Raw genomic sequence first — 18,820 nt, 5'->3', positions numbered from 1 at the left:
TATGTTGTTGTTTGGATTTTTTCAATATTTGCAGTTGCTTTGGTTTTTTCAATATTATCTTTGGCAAGTGATATAACTGGTTTCGCAATATAATTTTTGGTTAATGGTGGAACAGGTTTTTCATTGGAAGCAGTTGCAGTTAAAGTCTTACTAGGCTCGATTTGCGAGGCAACAGCAGCATAGGTATTACTTTTGCCAATTCCATGGGCTACAGATGGATTTCTTTCCCGGTATGTGCGTGGCGCTTCGCCCATGCTACAGTAATTTTCTGTTTTGATTTTTAATATTTCACGCATCTGTACAAAACGTGGGCATTGTTTGTCTAACGCTGAGTGTTGATCATTGCAATTTATGCAGAAACTACGGGTACAGCTTTCAGTATGTGGAGGATGACCACAGTTAGCACAAGATGCAGCATTATTGCATCTTTTTGCCGTATGACCCAGGCGTTGGCAATTTTTACACCTCATAGGATTTGGGATGTATAGTTCCACTTTACATTTATACCACGCCACATCAACTGTTCGCGGTAATCGATAGCGATTAAAAGTTAAAATAATCCTTCCTGTAGGAGAGCGTGTTTTTCCGTCATCATTCAGTTTGGTTAATTTATATGCTTCAGTCACTCCTTGAATGCCCATTTCGTGAACAATTTCATCTTCCGGCACATGCTTTAAGCAAGGGGCATAAATTACGCCTCGAACCGAGTTAAGTTTCTCATGTAGTTTAGCTGAAATAGCACATAGATTAGCTAAAGATTTGGCCTTTATGAGTTTTTCGGTTGCGCGCGGGTTCCCAGCGAGGACCAGTAAATTCCCATCGCGTAGAATCGAGATGGAGTCGATATATGTTGTAATGCTATCTAGAGCTTTTTTTATAGCAAAAGGTCTAATATGGGAAATTGTTATTCGAGCATCGGTTGAAGAAATAACAATATATTTTTTATCAATAGGGATTATATCGCTGATCGGCAACACCGGAAAATCTGATTTTTTACTTTTTTTTCTTTGGGGGGATGTATCACTTAATAGATAAAATCTATTCGGGTTTTTGTCTGGCGGCCCCGGGGCCATTATGCCTTATTGTTGTCTATTTATTATTATTTTTGAAATACCCACTCACTTGAAAAGGTTTGGGAACTGTGCAAGAAGATTGGGAACTACTTAAGAAAAGTGTCAAATGTTTTCAATTTTTTTATTTTGCTTTTTTGATTTCTACTTTTTATTATATATGGACGAAACAAAAGCACATACGCGATATCCGCGTTAACCAGTTTTAGCAATAACACTGAAAAGACAGAAGTTAAATACACAAAAACACCGAAAACACCGAAACAATTGAAAAAACGCAGACGAAAAGAAAACACGCACTACACTGAACACAAGTCGACTCGTCTATGTTATTTATTTATATATTCCACTTATATAAGAAACTTAACTAAAAATTTTGACAGTCGACTTCAATTGACTCTTAAAGTAAATCTTAAATTAATTAATACTAACACTTAATATAAGTACAATAAAACAACTAGAGGATAAAAAAAACAGGATATACACAACAAGCATAGACCCACACTCACAACCGGTGCAGGACCAAATTGCGAATGAACCTCTAAGTCATCGCAAACATGCATAAGCGTGGCAACCGATAATAATTAACAACAATTCAATTTCGACTCATCGTGACATTATAACATTAAGAGCTAGTTTAAGTACGATATAGGTAAATTACTCTCATTAAGCAATGTTGCTTTAATGGACTTTAAAGAATTCGATAATGAGAATAAGTGATAGAGATCATTTAGGTTCTTGCTCATAATTACATTTACATTGACTAAGATTAACCAAGAGAAGCCTAGAGAAGTGGTTGGAGACATTAAAGCTTATCTCACCAAGTAATGCAGGCAAGTCAATAGCACTATTTATTACTTTGATTACAAAGGAAACACCAAGAGCAAATCTACGCTTCTCGAGAGACGGTAAGGACAACAGAAGCAACCTATTTTCATAGGAGGGAAGAGAGGCAATCGGATCCCGACCTAAATTCTCAAGCGCAAACAAAAAGAATTGCTTTTGAACAGATTCAATTGAATCTGCATAGCCCCTATATGAAGGAGACCACATAAGAGAGGCATACTCAAGTGTAAGTCTAACCAAATACATGTACAGCCTTTTAGTAATGTAAGGATCATCAAGTTCTTTAGACCATCACTTTATAAAACCAAGCGCGGGCCTAGTTTTGCTTAACGAGACCTCAATGTGCAAGTTAAAACCCAATCTATGGTCAAATAGAACGCCTAAATTTGTGAAAGTATAGACGTCCTTCAACTTATGCGAATCAATGAAATACTGAGTAATGAATGACTTTCTTCTAGAGAAAGAAAGCCTCTTAAATTTACTCAGATTTAGTTTCAGAAGATTCAAAGAGCGCCATGCAACCAAATTATTCAAGTCACTTTGAAGCTGATGTGATTGCGATTCTATAGAAAAGGAAGAAACAGTTTCACATCACCAGCGTAAATTAAGATCTGACTGGAATTAATCACCGATGGGAGATCATTAATTTATAAACTAAATAAAATGGGACGTAAGTGGCTGCCTTGATGTAGGCCAGACGTCACGGGGAATTGCTCCGAGGTGATGAACTTAAATATCTGAAGGATCTATTGTGCAGATAAGAGCTTGTCCATTTCACTAGGTGGAAAGGGAAGCCAGAGGTTTGGAGTTTAAGGATAAGTAAGTTTAAGGATAAGTATGTTTAAATCAGTGTATATTACATCTGCGCGAAAGCCACTAGGAAAAGCCTTGAAAACATGAGAAGTAAACGCTATCAAATTGGTGACCGTAGATTTCCCTGTCCGAAAGACATGCTGGTGAGCAGAAATACACGACTAAATGGCAAACGCCAAATGCTGAGTCACAATTCGCTCGAACAGTTTAGGCAAGAGACTCAACTTGGTTGCTTCTATAGTTCTCAACAAATTGTTTACTTCCGATTTTGTGAATGGGCATAAGTAAACTACTCTTCCAATACAAAGGTGAAACCCCTAAATTCAAAGACCGGTTAAAAATCTTAGAGATAACACCATATAGCTCGGCAGTGCAAGATTTAAGTACACATCATGGAATTCCATCAGATCCAGGCGCAGAGAGAGCTCAAGCCTTTAAAAATATCATCTTCAGCAATAATCGAATCAGGAATTGAAACCAAGTTAGTTATAGAATATGGGTAGTTTGCGGATAAATCGGAATTAGCAGTCGAAAAGTTTCGACGGAAGTACTCAGCGAACAGATTTGAGATTTCAAAATCATCCGAGGAATCAGACCCATTAAAAGAAACATGCGGAGGATGTGCGGAAATTTTTCTTTTTGAGCTAACAAATTTAAAAAAGTATTTAGCATTAGCAAACAGAGAGGATGAACTGAAGGTACCTGTAATAATATTGGTGGTTGAGGGAGTTAAATCAATGCGTTGCCACGGAGTAAGCGAAATAGTCAGGAGCAGAGCCCCTTTTGAATATTTTTGGAATAGCGTGTTTTTTCTGTTCTTGTAATATATAATTGTCTTTTTAAACCACGGGGAACACCTGCTTCGAGCTCGGCACTACTTGATCGGAAAAGCTGCAGCAATAGCCAGATTGAATGTATTGTAGAACGATGACAATAAGATTTCAATACTTTCAGTTGAGGAATCAAGCCTTATATGTGAAAGGTGATATTTTAGCAATACAACATTGATTTTATGAAAATCGTAATATTTATTTGAAAAAGTTGGATTTGGAACATTAAAACAGTTCAACGAACCATCATGCTTGTGATGAAAGGAAATATACATTGCTGGATGATAAGGATCCTCAGGTAAACTAAAAGACGGAAATGACGAAGATATAGCAATTAGTACACCACCACCAATGCCAGCCAATCAATCATTTCATCTGGAAAGAATTGTGGAAAAGTTCAGACGAATGTAGAAGTTTCAGTGAAGGCCAAACAGGAGAACTCCGTGCCCACTGAATTTAGGAAGGTAGAACGAATTTTTGAATTTAGGTCCTTAACATTTTGATAAATGGGAAATAGTGAGTCTGAAGAAATATTTAGTTTTTTGAAGGCGAAAGGACTACTGGGTTAGTATTAAAGGGACGATCCCAAGGGATAAATTCCTTTATTAAGGATCCAACTGGCCACAGTGGTTTATCTAACAACATATCAATGTTTTCAGTCGGAGAAGGAATTTTGAAAGAATCGGATTGGTCCAGATTGGGACGGAGCCAATTTAAAAATACTAATCCGCTTTAGATTGACTAATGGGACTTTCGCCGTCAGATAACGTTTTATGTTATCCACAGATGTATCGAGTGCCAGTCTTGACACAAATATTGCTTTTCTGGGAAGAACTGCCGTCAAGCAAAAGTCATTACAGCTAGGAGCAATACGATTCGCGGCTGAGGAGTTTTGAGTTGGAGAGAATATAGATGGGGTTACCAATGGAGCAGCTTGTGCGACATGTCCAGTTTGGTGACTAGCGTTCACACTCGAACAGCCAGGGGGAGAGGATGATTTATATTGCTCTTTATTAGATTTAGGCGACGCCTGAGTTGAGTAAGTGACGCCACTAGGAGCCGACACTCTTGCCACTTCAGCATAGCTTAAACCAGAAGCAATTGCCGGATTATTTGTAACTATTTTGTTACAGACCGACTCACCCATATCAGAAACGCTGATGGTCCTTGAGAACATTGTGGAAGCGCTAGCTTGCAACAACGAATCGGATTGAGGAGAAATTAGAGGTGACGTACCACACGCTACGCTACGAGTTGTGATTTTGCTAGCTTGGGAAGAGGAGGAGTGCTCAATAAATCGACACTCATCAAACCTAGTCTTAATGATCTGAAACTTTTCCCATAAGGAGCCGAGATTTTTACTCAATTCAGAGAAACTATTTCTGCGTGAACAGTTTGTAGAAGCCTATGTCCCGCTTCCTAGAGTCAAGACATGACCATCGCAGTCCCTTCGAGGGATCAACGTCTGCATCAGCGGCACGGCCGATAATATCGGCACACTTTGCGTGGCCAAAGCGATCGTAAAGCCAAGGCGAAACGAATCTTTCAGATTCCGGGCTCGTTTTCGCCTGACCAATATTAACTCGAAACAACCAATGTTAACACAAGGCGTCAGTAATTTTGTTTAGGACGTTTTTGACAATTCTGAGAGTGAGTTTCTTGCACCTTTTGTGCGTGCATATAGCTTATAAGATAAAGACTCGGAAATGAAACCTAGCTATCGCCCTACATAAGCAGTTCCCAGTAGCTTCTTTATCCGAATTACGCATAGAATGCGAAAAAAAGCCGACCAAATTACTTTAGTTTCATATTATCCTATCAACTTATTAAGTTTATGTTTAAAACATTTACATTTCGCTTGAAAAAGAAAATTGAGAAATTAACTTGTTTAAAGAATATGTATTGTAAAACTTTGGAGACAATAAATATTTGACGATTTTAGATGTAATTACTTAGTTCATTTGTTATAGGCCAGAATTTCTCGAAAATTAGCCTAAAAATTGAAAGCGAAAAAGAGTGCTATTACTTTTAAATTTTCTTCGAACTTTGCTTCTAAGAAATATCAACTAGCAGTAACATTCAAAATATTAATGCAATTTCTAGTCAGTGGCTGGGATGACAAAAATTTTTATGAAAAAGGGATCACCTTTTCCCATTACAAACGTATAACAACAACTGCAATTAACAACAATGTATAAAACCATGTGCAACACGTGTAAGCATTCCAATTAAGGTTCGTTCATAAACTAGTCGCTTAACCATACTTTTAATTAACGAAAACAATACTCATAGGGTTATTGACAACATTTGACCCATGGATACTGAAAATCTGTATATAATAAATGTTTTTCCTTATTGCTTTTTTCAACATAATTTCTGTGAGCACCAAAGTCGCAGGGTTGTTTTAGTCACACACTACGTTTTAGCTTTTCTTTGTATATATAGTTTCTTTTTATTATTATTAACTTTATATTATTTTATCTTATATATAAATATCATACCTTCCATATAAATATGTACATTATCTTCTATTATCTTATAAATATATATTGTAATAAAAATGAAAATGCTTTACTGCAACCGCGAGTAGTATTGATAGAATGGGGTGCAGTATTTGGGAGGATTCCCTATGAATCCTTCCCTAGGTATAGGTAAGTGAAGGTAAGTTTCACTGTTTTAGAGCCCTAGCCTGCTCGGTTTCATAAGCGTCAAGTCTTTCTGCTTTTTAAATTGCCTAAAACTTTGTATTTTGGCGGATTGAACGCCTTAAGCGAGTTAAACGCTTTTTTTGAACTGTGTAAAACAATTAATTCTTTTATTGAAAACGTGCATTATTTATACTTTATTTCTATACTAAAATTATGCTTACGTTAACAGAAATGTTGATTATTTAATTGTGGCGCGTGGCATCGTATTACTTTAAGAAATGCAATACTCAGCCAGGTGAAGTGCGACAAAATTTTTGTTTTCATTTTTTTTTGCTACAGAATTATGCAAATTCATCATAATTCTGTCGGGCTTCAAAGTAGATGCTGAGAATTGCATTTCGTAGTGCAATACGACGCTAGGCGCCCTAATTAAAATAATCCGTCAAAATTTTATGTTGACAGTATGTTAGCAATAAGGTATTTTGTAAAATTTAGGTATAAAAAACCAAATCAAATAAATTCAATTGTTATAATTTAACAGTTCATCATAGCGTTTTATTCGCCAGACCAAAAAGACGTTCCTTCCGCCTAAATAAATTACTTATGGACTACTTCTAGCCGATCTCAATATTGGCACCAAAAAGAGTAGACAGACTTGGGGGACTTAACCCGAGCAGATAGGTAATTTATTTCACACTCATGTAGAAAGATTCATAGGGAATCTTTCCACTCCAAACAAACATTATGTCCTCCACACAGCCAACATAATTTTATCACAATATACTTTTAGTAAATTACGTAATTGGAGGAATTACCAATTTTAAATCGACTGGAAGCCAGAATGGTTATAACAGTCGAAAATATAAAAGCTGGTTTCGAATGTGGTTGTCAATCGATGGGCAAGGCCAAACATGACAGAAAGGCTTCGAGGAAATGTGGTTTCCTCCTCCTCTCTAATTGAAGCCGTCATGCTGGATGGGCGTAAGTTTGGTAAATGGAAAGTGTCCGCGTAAAGAATAAATAAATGTGGAGAGCCGTTTAAGGTAGAGATTAATTGAAGAAGATAAGACTAAACTGTGGAATTGGGACGTTAGGCTGGAAGATAAACGGCCTAGTTAGGTTAAAGTTAAGGAGAACACCTCGTTATTCTCTAGGAGGCTTCGTTTATTCGGTTAACGTTAGAGTCACATGAGTCATTAGGATTTATGTATTTAAGTAACATATTTTAGACATCTTTTAATTAATGAGAGCGATTTTGAGTTAAACAAAACTTATGGTTTTATATAATTTTATAAACGAGATACACGCGATTTGATAATTTATCAGCCCAAGGTAAAATTAGAGGATAAGTTATATACTATTTTAAACAATTTTCGAAGAAGCCACTTTGAAGCGTGATTTCGTTTTCCAGGTATATAAGTGCCAAATGAAAAAAACACTTTTCAATAATTGAACTTGTATTTGTATAATCTATGGTGCCTTTAAAGAATAAGCGTATAAAGTGTGGTGCCTTTAGAGAATAAGCGTATATGTCGTTCTCAATAATTTGTAAAAATGCCAACCATGTGAGAATAAGCGTATATGGGATTTGTGAGCCGAAATTCTGTCCTGAATGTACGTTGGGTTTAGACCTTAAACATACCGACTTACTGATTTTATCACAATATGTTCGCTCAGATGGTTGCATGTTACCTAAACGCATCACTGGTCTTTGCTACCGTCAGCAAAAAAGGATAGGCTCTCTTGTAACTATGGCGCAGAAGGCGGGGCTAATGCCGAACTTGGCGCCAGCTGGAAGTAAGAAAGATCCGAAAAGCCGTTTCGGTTGGAAAAACTTCAATAAATATTTCTATGAAAGCACTATCAAATATTAATATCGGTACGGAATCGTTAAAATAAATCTTGCAATATGTCCGCAATCTACTTAAAAGTTGAGAAAATGTTGCTATTCAAAAACTTCAGACCGCACTCTTTTAAGAGGTGTTGTAGACGCTTTTATCAAGTTGTGTGTTTTTTGCATGTGAATACGCAGTGTGGAGCGTTGACTGAAGGACTTGGGGCAGAGTTTACATTTGAATGGGGTTGGATCTTTATAAGTTTTCATGTGTTCTTGACAAGCAGTTTGTTGTCTGTAAGCTTTGCCACAAAAGTCACAATTAAACGGCTGTTCTTTAGTATGAGTGCGCTCGCGATTAATCAAATGTATCTTCTGGTGGAAAGCCTTGTGGCAGTAAGTGCAGGGAAAACGTTTTTCGCCATGTTGGCGCAAATGATACTGAAATCTCATCTGAGTATAACTTTCGAACTGCTGATGGCAAATATGGCAGGCATAGGATGAAATTAAATGAAAGTTCTTATTATGTCGTTGCAAATGCAATTGGCTTCGAAAGTACTTGCCACATTCCTGGCATTGCATGGTGTCGGGACGATTGTGTTTCAGCTTATGCTGGGCCAATAAAAACGTTGATTTAAATGAACTGGAGCAAATATTACAAGCGAACGGATTTTCCTGTGGATGATGACGCATATGATGGGCTTTAAGAAGCTGTCGATTCGCACATGCCGCACCACAGACTTTACACTTTAAGTGAGACGCAGTTTTCTTAACGTTTTGATGTTTTGGGCAGTCTGCGAGAGACTCTTCGTCTGAGGAAAAGGAATTGTCCGAGTCTAGATCCTCGTCAGTGGTTGGTGTGGACTATTCATTTTCACTAAAATCCCATTCTTGTTTAAGCAAAGTTTCGTCTCTTGCTTCTTCCACGTTCTCAACTCTAGGCAACTCACACTCGGGTTTTATACTTTCCATTGTTTCCATATCAATAGGTTCGGTTTTCATTTCTTCAAATAAGGGAGGAGGCGTGCCAATTGATGAGCTGCTGTCAGCATACGCTGATATCTCAGCAAATCGCGGGCTCAACCGTGGTCGACCGTGAGGACAATTCTATTGAAAAGAAAAAAAAATTATTTACTGAATAAAGCGTTTGAGGTATAGCTAAGGCAATTAAGTGGCTTCCATTCAAGCATAGCCAACCATCCGAAATCAGAAAAAGGAGTGCATATGCATGGTGCACGATGCACTATGATCATGTTCGCGTATAATTAATAGTTACGGTGAGGAACTGGGTAAAATTAGAATCTTCAAATGCCGAACTCAATGGTTCTATCCGTTCGAATGTATGCGCAAACTCAAAACATTAGTTGCGAAATTTTCTTCAAAAGCTGAATTACAATTTCTAATTCTTTGCCGAGGATGTATTCTTTTTTTGCTTTTATTGATCGTATATTATCTTTATTTCAGTTCGAGCGAGATATGATAATGTGGAATCATAAAGCGTTTCGGAAACACCCACAATTGATATTCCAAGTACGTCGTGCGTTGTAATATTTTAAAACTATATTTCTCATCTGTAGTGTACTAATCGGATATGAATAAAACGTTTTCTAGTTTGCATATAATATAACCCAAGTTAAATTCTCTCACATCCATACGCGCAAAGCTTGACTTCGAAATTTCTTTTTGCAGCTCATCTTCGGTACTTTTACTTTGGCTGGGCGTTATTTCGCTTTTGAAACGTAAACGTTCTAATTTAAATAATTCGGTAAGTGTGGAAAATTAAGTTACTGTTAAAAGACTAAGACTTACAATCCCTTTGACATCTTCATCTCTGCCATCAGCACGCTGCACTCTTAAGATGTGATAACAAAAGTCCAAAACTTCAAAACGCCTTTCTTGACCCAATAGAACAATCATTGCACAAAGAGCCCAATTGAGGTGTGGCTACCATTCGTTATATTAGGTAGCGGATCTGTTGTTGAAACCTTCAAAATCCGAATCACAAGATAACTTTTAATATTCCACACACAAAATCTTAACTATAAATGGCAAGTAGCCGTTCTGTTTTTTCATACTATAGAAATTTTAAATTCCTTCTGTTGTTCTATTAAAGAACCTGGTGTACGTTTTTTTTATAATTTATGTATTGTTACCACTTTTAAATGTAAAAAATTGAAACTTTTTGGTTAATAAATTTGAAATAAGGAAAAAAGATCGTTTTTTTATTTTATGTAATTCCAGCAGTTATTCCGTTCCGATTTAAATGTGTTGTATTAAGTTTTAAGCTAATTAAAGGTGTTGCGCATGTATGCAAAACCGAGAAAGACTTGAGAGAGTCTATACCGAACGGTTTAGAAGGTTTTTTTTTTATAATATATGATTTTCTATTTCAGTGAAACTGGTTATGTCTACAAAGAATTGCACGACGTGCTTAGGCGTATTCTTCGTTACACTTGGTTACGGCCGCTCCATATCTTTTTCTCTTTTCCCATTTATTGGTGACCGCTACTGCTTGTATAAAGAACATCGGTTGAGTAATTGGTAATCAAAGAAATAAACTTTAGGCAATTCCGGACAGTCGCCGGAAATCCGACTGCGCCAAAGTTATATTCAGAAAAGGTATCGCCGTTCTGGAGTAAATACGATGTCGTGTAGACCGACAAGCTTAATGCGATTAAAAAAATTCATTGGAATGGTAATTTTAAGCAAAGGGGGAAGCTTTTCGTTTTTTTTTTGTATTGAAACAAATAAGAACGTTATAGTCGTGCAAGACCGACCTTTAAATACCTTACGTCACATTGTCTAATACAATTCTTATTTTTGTATGACATTACTATTGTGAGTCAATTTTCATCACCATATACTATAACCTAGACTTTTCTGCTCTCTACAAATGGTCAATTTTCATGAAAACCCTTATTAGGGTAGTATCCAAAAAAATGGACCGAGATGATCCAAATTTTGTTTCAGTTAATATTTTTATGATAATTTACAATTATAAGCTTTTCAATGCTTCGTGTTGAAAATTATATCTTTTTGTCGCTTTCGTTTTCATTAAATGAGAGGTGATTGAAAAATTGCTCCAGTCGGTCTAAAATTTTTATACCGATTTGGAATGCCGAAATACTGCGACTTGACCACTTTCGCCGGGACATGTAGAAAACTTCATTTTTTTCGATATAAACGACTTTTCAGAATAGGGCGTTATATAGGGAGTGATTGAAAAAGTGGATCGATCCAGAACATTTTCACTATCCTTCATTCCTGCGTCAAAACACGTCGCGTCATTGTAAAATTCATCAAAACATCTCAAAAAATGCGACTTGTAGCTTGAACACAAGAAGACATGGGCAGACATCAGATGGACGGACGGACTGACAGATTTGGATCAATTCAGATTATGATTTTGAATCAATCGGTATAATTAAAAGTGAGTCTATCTTAAGTCCTTCTACGTGTTAAGTGTTACGTGTTCTCCGCGTTAACTTAATAAACCTTTTACCAGAAGTGGTGTACGTTATAAAAAGTTACAAATACTTGTCATTTTTTGATCGTCAAATCGAGCATATAATATCAAAAAAGTGAAACAATTTAAACTAACTACATTTATAAGTATGTCAATGCATGTTAGCATACTTATAGGCGCAATGTTTGCCGGTAGACGCATGTAAATGCCAAATCAGTATATAGCATAGTAACCGAACTCTATAAACATACACGCAAGGATTACCTTGAGATGCAATTATTGATGATGTCCACCTATCGTCATTCAGTTTTTAGAGATGTCCGAAATAATCTCAATATTGATCGCAAATATCTTTAGGAAAGCTTAGGATATATTAAGCCTGTCGTAGACGCTGGGGGTTAACATAACCTCAACTAATCAATTTTATGGAGAATGTTTAGAAGATCAGACAATCGGCAAGTAAGGAGATTTAAAGTCGCACCGATATAGATAAATCAATTTTTTGGTAACAAATGCGTTGTGACCCGTCGCTAGTCATAAAAGATACCCACGTATCTTTTTTTTATAGTCTTGATGACTTGGCTTTAAATTGCATTTTTCGCAGCAAACTTTTTACTTGATTTATATAGAAAGAAATGTAAAAAGTATAACGCGGTTAATCAAATTTTGTTATAGGCGAGAAAGAAATTGACCAACAATTGCACGTTGGACGTGTGCTGTTCCTTTTTTGAATTCCCCATATATTGAACACTTCTTATGGGTTATCACCCATGGTCCTTAAAACACTCTTAAAAAAATAGCAAAAGCTAATGAGTACATTTGAACAAGATTAAGAAAAATATTTTTGCCACACAATGTTTGAATGTTTATTACAATTACTACCGAACCAACGAAACGATATTACTAAACTAATAGGACTATCTTTCGGTGACCGGCATACGTTTCCACACACACTCGGCTTAATACCCATTTGCTTTCATGAGAAATATAATAATAATTAGGTACGGTTAAAGCGTAGATCGCAGCGTGCTATGAAACATAAACGTGCATATAGTGTGAAATATGAATAATTTTCGTTTCTTAAAAATTATTCTTAACAAAATTTTATTTATGCATTGGGATTACAAATTAATTCAATCGGTTTTTTTGCGATGAAAAATGCATTTACGTCAAGACAAAATAATAACTGTTTTATTGTTTTTAGTATCATTAAAACTTTTACTATCGAAAAAAAATATATTTGCTTTTTGGAATTTCACTTTTTGCATCACGCCTTCGTTATTCAATATGTTAATGTTATAATGTTATTTGCTCTCTGAAAACAACGTTGAGTAAAACATATGGAATACATTTTAAACAACATTTGAGTGCCTTTTATATTCAGGTTCAATATTGTATTAAAACCAGAGCGTCGATATCTCTTAGTAGCGCAACCAAATGGTTGCTTATAAATTGATAAAAACCGGGGCGCAACCAAATATTTTATAATTTTGTTTCTCTTTTCTTTGCATTCCTTTAATGACATGTGGCTGGAAATTTTTAATATTGTATTTTTAATAATAACCAAATATTTTTAATAAAGTTAAAAAAAGAAAGAAAATTATATTCCATATACGCTCAATGTTGGAGGATTACGCAAACTCTTTTAATTGTTTTAATTGTGGACGTGTCCTCACTTGACGAATTTCACACAATTTTGCACTGAGCCAAAAACGTATATAATAACGAAACGGAGTTTATCAACTCGAAGCGTTTCGCAAGAGAATTGAATTGCAATTTAGCGATTAATCAGATTATTCGTTGTAAAAGTTTGCAGCCGAGTAACAGATTGTAAAATACGGTTGGTCTTTTGTCTGTATCTTGATGTCTTTTATAGTATCACGGACACGTGTGGAAATGAAGTCAAAATTCGTGGATTGTACGTACAGTTTACGGAACCCCTGTTGATGACTATTACAAATGAGTTGAGTTCCAAACCAGTGCAAACAGTAGTAAAATAGGTACGTTCGTCCTTCAAATCGGACACCATTTTGGCACAAGACTTGTAAATATTTTTCCTTTCTTTTTCTTTTTATCCAGGGCTAATGACTTAGTGGCAACAAATATCTAATGTAAGCTCTTGCATGCTTCTTGTTTTTTATTTGTTTGTTAAGAAGTTACTGCGGTGTTTTCCACCCTTGAACTTATGATCGTCGAATAGTATCATTTCCAATAATATTGTAAGGAAGCATTTTTGCTCCCTTACCAATAACTAGTCCGTCCGCTTAAAAGTCCACCCGCAATCCGCAACCAGCAAGTCCGATCTGTCCACGCATGTCGTTCTGTGAACAATACGCGAGTAGCCTCCTCCAACATCAAATGCATAATATCAGAAAAACACACACTATACCTTGTAAAGATAAAAGTCATAAAACACACATTAAGTATGTCTATACCGTATAAGAGAAAATGTATAAACACATACGGTACAGGCCGACGTTAGTTGATTCAGAAGAACACACACTCCAACATCAAAAGCACTAAGTCATAAAAAAACACATTAAATACCTTATAAAGAGAAAATGTACAAACACATATAATACAGGCACGAGCAAAATAGGTATAAGATCGGTAGGATGAACAAACCTTGTATGAAACGACTCATAGGCATAGAACATGTAAAAGCATATAACACAAGCCCTAGTCGAACATAGGCACAAAACCATAGGTAACATTTACACAACCGCCAAAGCGCAAAATATGTATGAATACAATCAAATAAAGCTTGTCAGACATAACTCAAAGCCATCGAACTTGTAAGTCATAAGACCAAGTCAAACATAGGTATAAAACCGTATGGAATAGGTACAACATATACAAGAAGAAATCTGTATGCCGAAAAATTGTATAAGCAAACTGTAGAAACGCTTACATATTACGCATTACGGTAAAAATCCCGTTAGGTCAAATAAGCATATAGAAACCCTTGCGCTCGCAATGCATAAGCACACACGCTCATGAAAACGCACATACCAAAGAATCACACATAGCATTTTATAGTACTGTTAAGTCATAGTAACATACAGAAACCTGTATGCCTTAAAATTGTATAAGCGAACGATAGAAACGCTTACATATTACGCATTACTGCATAAACCCCGTTAGGGTATATAATCAGGTAGAAACCCTTATGCTCTACAATGAATATACGATCAGCTAAACAAATAAACGTTAGAGTCACACATAGCAATGCACACCAATACCCGTACGCGCAAAGAGCACAAACACACACACACTATTACACAAAATGTACAAAGACACGATCGCACATGTAGAAACACACAAAAAAAAAACAAGCATATGCAAACACAGTGGCATAGAAAGGCACAAGCACTCACATACTTAACGGTGAATCACGCGATTTGGTACCTAGGTGCCTGTTGCGTCGAAATTTGAACAAACATAATAATAAGCTAGATGTAAGTGATATCAAGTTATGTATAAGCAGGATCATGCAAGTCGTAACTAAGGTTGCGACTGCAGCCAATCTAAGCTAAGCGTACACATAAGCATATGTAAACACATAGAACCTGTTGGCAATGGGACAAGCGAGCGAGGCTTCAGCTATAAAAGAGCAGCACATCGCGCAGATTCTTTCATTTCGGTGTCATAGCTGCTTGAAGGTAAGTGGGTACGGACAATACGACAAATCTTTTTTTTTGACCCTACGGATAGGCGATGTACTGGCTAGGTGTGCTAGTCGTCATCCCTGAAAGACTTTTAGACAAATGACTCCACGGATAGGGGATGTATTGGCTAGATGTGTTAGTCGTCATCCCTGAAAAACTTTTAGACAAATGACTCCACGGATAGGGGATGTACTGGCTAGGTGTGTTAGTCGGCATCCCTGAAAAACTTTTAGACAAATGACTCCACGGATAGGGGATGTACTGGCTAGGTGTGTTAGTCGTCATCCCTGAAAGACGGAGGAACATCTTGTCTTGGTATTACCCGACGAGTAGCGAAACAGAGATCAACTGGCGGCAGCTATGACACTAGCAACGAACCCGGTTCTTTTCTTTTAGTGCCCCGCGATATTAAAAGCGAAACGAAAAGGAAGTGAAAGTTCTGAACCCGCAAGTAAAAAGCAAAACGGTAATAGCGCGACAAGTCGGGTCACCTCGCTGGTTCCTTGCCATAGCCAGCTTCTACCCATCGCTGTACTTCTCTCCCGTAAAAAGGAAATAATAAATCAAGGAAATTATACACCATTCCCCCCGAAGGTCCGGATTTTTATTCAAAATTTCTTGCAATGAACCTTGGAGTGACTGAGTTATACCTCGTCCAAGAAAACTCGTTACAATATTATCTCCAAAAATTTTTATTAAAGTATTTAAATTTTAATTTAAAAATCATTTCTGCGAATAGTGAGAAAGGGTGAATTTTATTATTTTTTAAAAAGAAAGATAAAGCGAGCCGCTATAAAATCGTATATCTCCAAATCTTTCCTATTTCATAAAAGAAATGTTGAAATGAAAAATAATATTTTGGGTTGCTTGGCGAAAATATGTTGCAAATGAATGGCAAGAATGTGTAATACAATTTGAAAAAATTGGAGTATTTCAACATGCGGTGTCAATAAGACGACGACATATAGCTGATAAAAGACTGGAGTTGTTAAATGACTGAGGAAAGTCCTAAAGTAAAGTAAATAAAGTATTGCAAGAGATATGAAGGCATAAATCTTTAAAACAAATTTCATCGATTTTTTGGTTCAAAACAACTTCATATTTACTTTTCAACATTTTTGACTGTATTCCATTTTCACCCACTTTAAATCTCTCATTATGATTGTTAGTAATTCACGAAGAGCCTTTAACTCGCGTTGAGTGCTAAAACTTTTTATCACCCGTCGTTGAATATTCTGTATTACCTAAAAAGAATACTTAATGTACTGTAATTAAAACTCTTTTTTTGAATTTAATTCGCGATTCAGTGTTCTCTCACCCAACATTGCGTCTGAGCTATTAACGCTCTCTTCTATAATCAAAACATCCACATCTATTTGTGCGACATCCTTTTGTGCATCGTTTGACATTGGTTTGTTCATTTTTACTTTTTTCTCTAATATCGAATCGCAATTCCACGACGCCGCCTGATCTATATTGTAATGGTGTTGATATAGTATCGTGGTATGAAGTGTTTAGTTTATCTGTTTACGGGAAGATTCCCTATGAATCCTTCCCAAAGTGTTAATGAATGTAGTTTAGCAGTTTAGCCCTATGCTGCTCGGCTGCAGTACGCCAAGTCTATCCGTCTTTTATAATGCCAAAGTGTTTCGGCATAAGACGGTCACTAATCTTAATGGTTCAGGCGGATTGAACGCCTTGTGTTCTTAGTGAGTAAAACGCTTGGTTGAGTTGCTTTATGAGAACTCTGATGAGAACTGATTTTCTTTATTTTCTTACGCACTATTTATACTAAATTTTTACACTAAACTATTCTTATCTTATTCTAAACAGGATTGTAATTGCTTATTAAATTATCCTTATCACACACTACATTATTCTTATATAAACAGAATTATCACTGTTTACATGCGAAGTGAAGTGCGACATTTTATTTTATCAAATAGGGTATGCTGAAGTGGCATAATTTTGTCACACTTCAAGTGGATGCGAAAGTATGCGATCACATTACAATATAATCCAAAATAATGCAATGTGCTTTTATGTTCTGCTAAAATATAACTCACCGCCTAAATTTATTACTAACCACAAAGTGATAATATTGTCTTGGGCAGATCTTTAATGGCTAAGACTAAATTGAAGATTAGTGAGGGTACGTTTGGACTTGAGATATCAATCTAGACGTAAGTACAACACTTTCTCGAAAATTTTTCTAAGGAAGGAAACTAAAGCAATACATCTGTTGGAACTAAGACTAACTGGCGAGTTATTCTTTTTTCTTAACGTGAAAATTTGGAAGTCGTACCCGCCAGAGGGTGGATAGTAATTAGGATATTGTTAAATTCTTTTAGTGAGCTTAAACTGTTTTCAGTATTCAAAATTTTGAGGTGATTGCTACGAATACTATCTAAATCCGGAGCTGAGTTTTTGAGCTCAGAGACAGATATGTCAGTTAAGAAGAAATTTCTCATCGTTCATCATCAATTTCTCATCAAGCTCCATGGGTAGTCCGTTGAAACTACTAGCTACAGGGGCAGTGTGGTTAAACAACTAGTTACCGACAATATGCCATCGGAGGAAAATCACAACTCTTCCTTGGAAATTCTTGATTTACATACAAAAAGCATCGAGACTGATATTCTTAGGGATAAAAACATTAGTATAAATAGCGATGAATTGGAGAAACCCATGAATACATGGGGATAATGTGGCCGAAGTAATCAGTCACATCTGCGAAGAGATTTTGTTTCATAATGAAAATGCTTTGTTACCGAAACTGTTCCCCTAAATTTTACAGATTTGCAAATATCCATTTAAATATCGCGACCCAACGTTGCAGCAATCAGCCTATTTGGCTCTTTCCCAATTTATGAACTTGGCTGTACATTTTCGACAGGACCATTATTTGTGTGGAGAAGGTAAATGTGCTACCGAAGAGTTTACTGTGGCCTTTCGCAGTGAAATCGATTATAAAGCTCAGGTTGCTAATGGGCACAAGTAATGATATGCAATAAAGACTCCATTTTTTTGTTGCTTTGCAAGAAATGCTTTGTAAAATGCGTGACACAATTTTAAGGCAACGCGTGCAAATGGGTGATGTTCGCATCAAGGGACCGAGTCGTGAATTGAAACGTTTGCAATTGAACGAAGCCAAAGATCTGCAAAATAATCATGACAACAATCAACGTTTGCTACCTTCAACGGGAACTATTATTACGTCGTCAGGGAAATCAGTTTCCATTTGTACCTTTTGCAAAAAAACCTTTGAAAGGTGGGCCGCTCTATAGGCTCACTTATTAAATTGTTTGGCTAAAAAGAATTCACCACGCACCAGTAGCCCAAGTCAGCCGTCTGTTAATAAACAATTAAAAATAATGCCTTTGAAAGTATTACAACAGCAACAACAGCGCAACAGCAACAACATCATCATGTACTTTTAATAATAACAATAATGATAATAAGAAAAAAGAAACTCAGAATAAATTAAATAATGTTCAAATAAAAATTGAGTCCCTTGATCAAGAAGAAGCGGAAAAAATCCAGGCTGATGAGCAGATGCAAATTGAATTAAACAAAATGTTTGAAAATCTTGTGAAGCAAGATTTTGGCAAAGGCTTGCGAACAGTGTCGTTAGATAAATTGGAC

At 36.2% G+C, this 18,820-nt stretch overlaps 2 protein-coding genes across 2 annotated transcripts; one reads left to right on the top strand and one right to left on the bottom strand.

The window, feature by feature from the left end:
• Positions 1 to 6,670: 6,670 nt before the first annotated feature.
• Positions 6,671 to 8,150, top strand: LOC119643862 (28S ribosomal protein S18a, mitochondrial-like). The gene is made up of 2 exons (XM_038043360.1): positions 6,671 to 6,684; positions 7,778 to 8,150. Exons 1-2 carry the CDS (start codon positions 6,671 to 6,673, stop codon positions 8,079 to 8,081), a joined length of 318 nt encoding a protein of 105 aa, XP_037899288.1. The 3' UTR covers positions 8,082 to 8,150.
• Positions 8,151 to 8,152: 2 nt separating this feature from the next.
• LOC119643861 (gastrula zinc finger protein XlCGF8.2DB-like) lies at positions 8,153 to 9,958 on the bottom strand. The gene is given in 2 exon segments (XM_038043359.1): positions 8,153 to 9,148; positions 9,851 to 9,958. Coding segments are annotated over 2 exon segments (1,104 nt in total).
• Between the last annotated feature and the right edge of the window lie 8,862 nt (positions 9,959 to 18,820).

This window comes from Glossina fuscipes, unplaced genomic scaffold (genome assembly GCF_014805625.2).
Source record: "Glossina fuscipes isolate IAEA_lab_2018 unplaced genomic scaffold, Yale_Gfus_2 65609, whole genome shotgun sequence".
In the NCBI taxonomy this organism is placed as follows: domain Eukaryota; kingdom Metazoa; phylum Arthropoda; class Insecta; order Diptera; family Glossinidae; genus Glossina; species Glossina fuscipes.
Note: the sequence above shows the minus strand (reverse complement) of the source record. Positions and strands in the feature narration are given on the sequence as shown.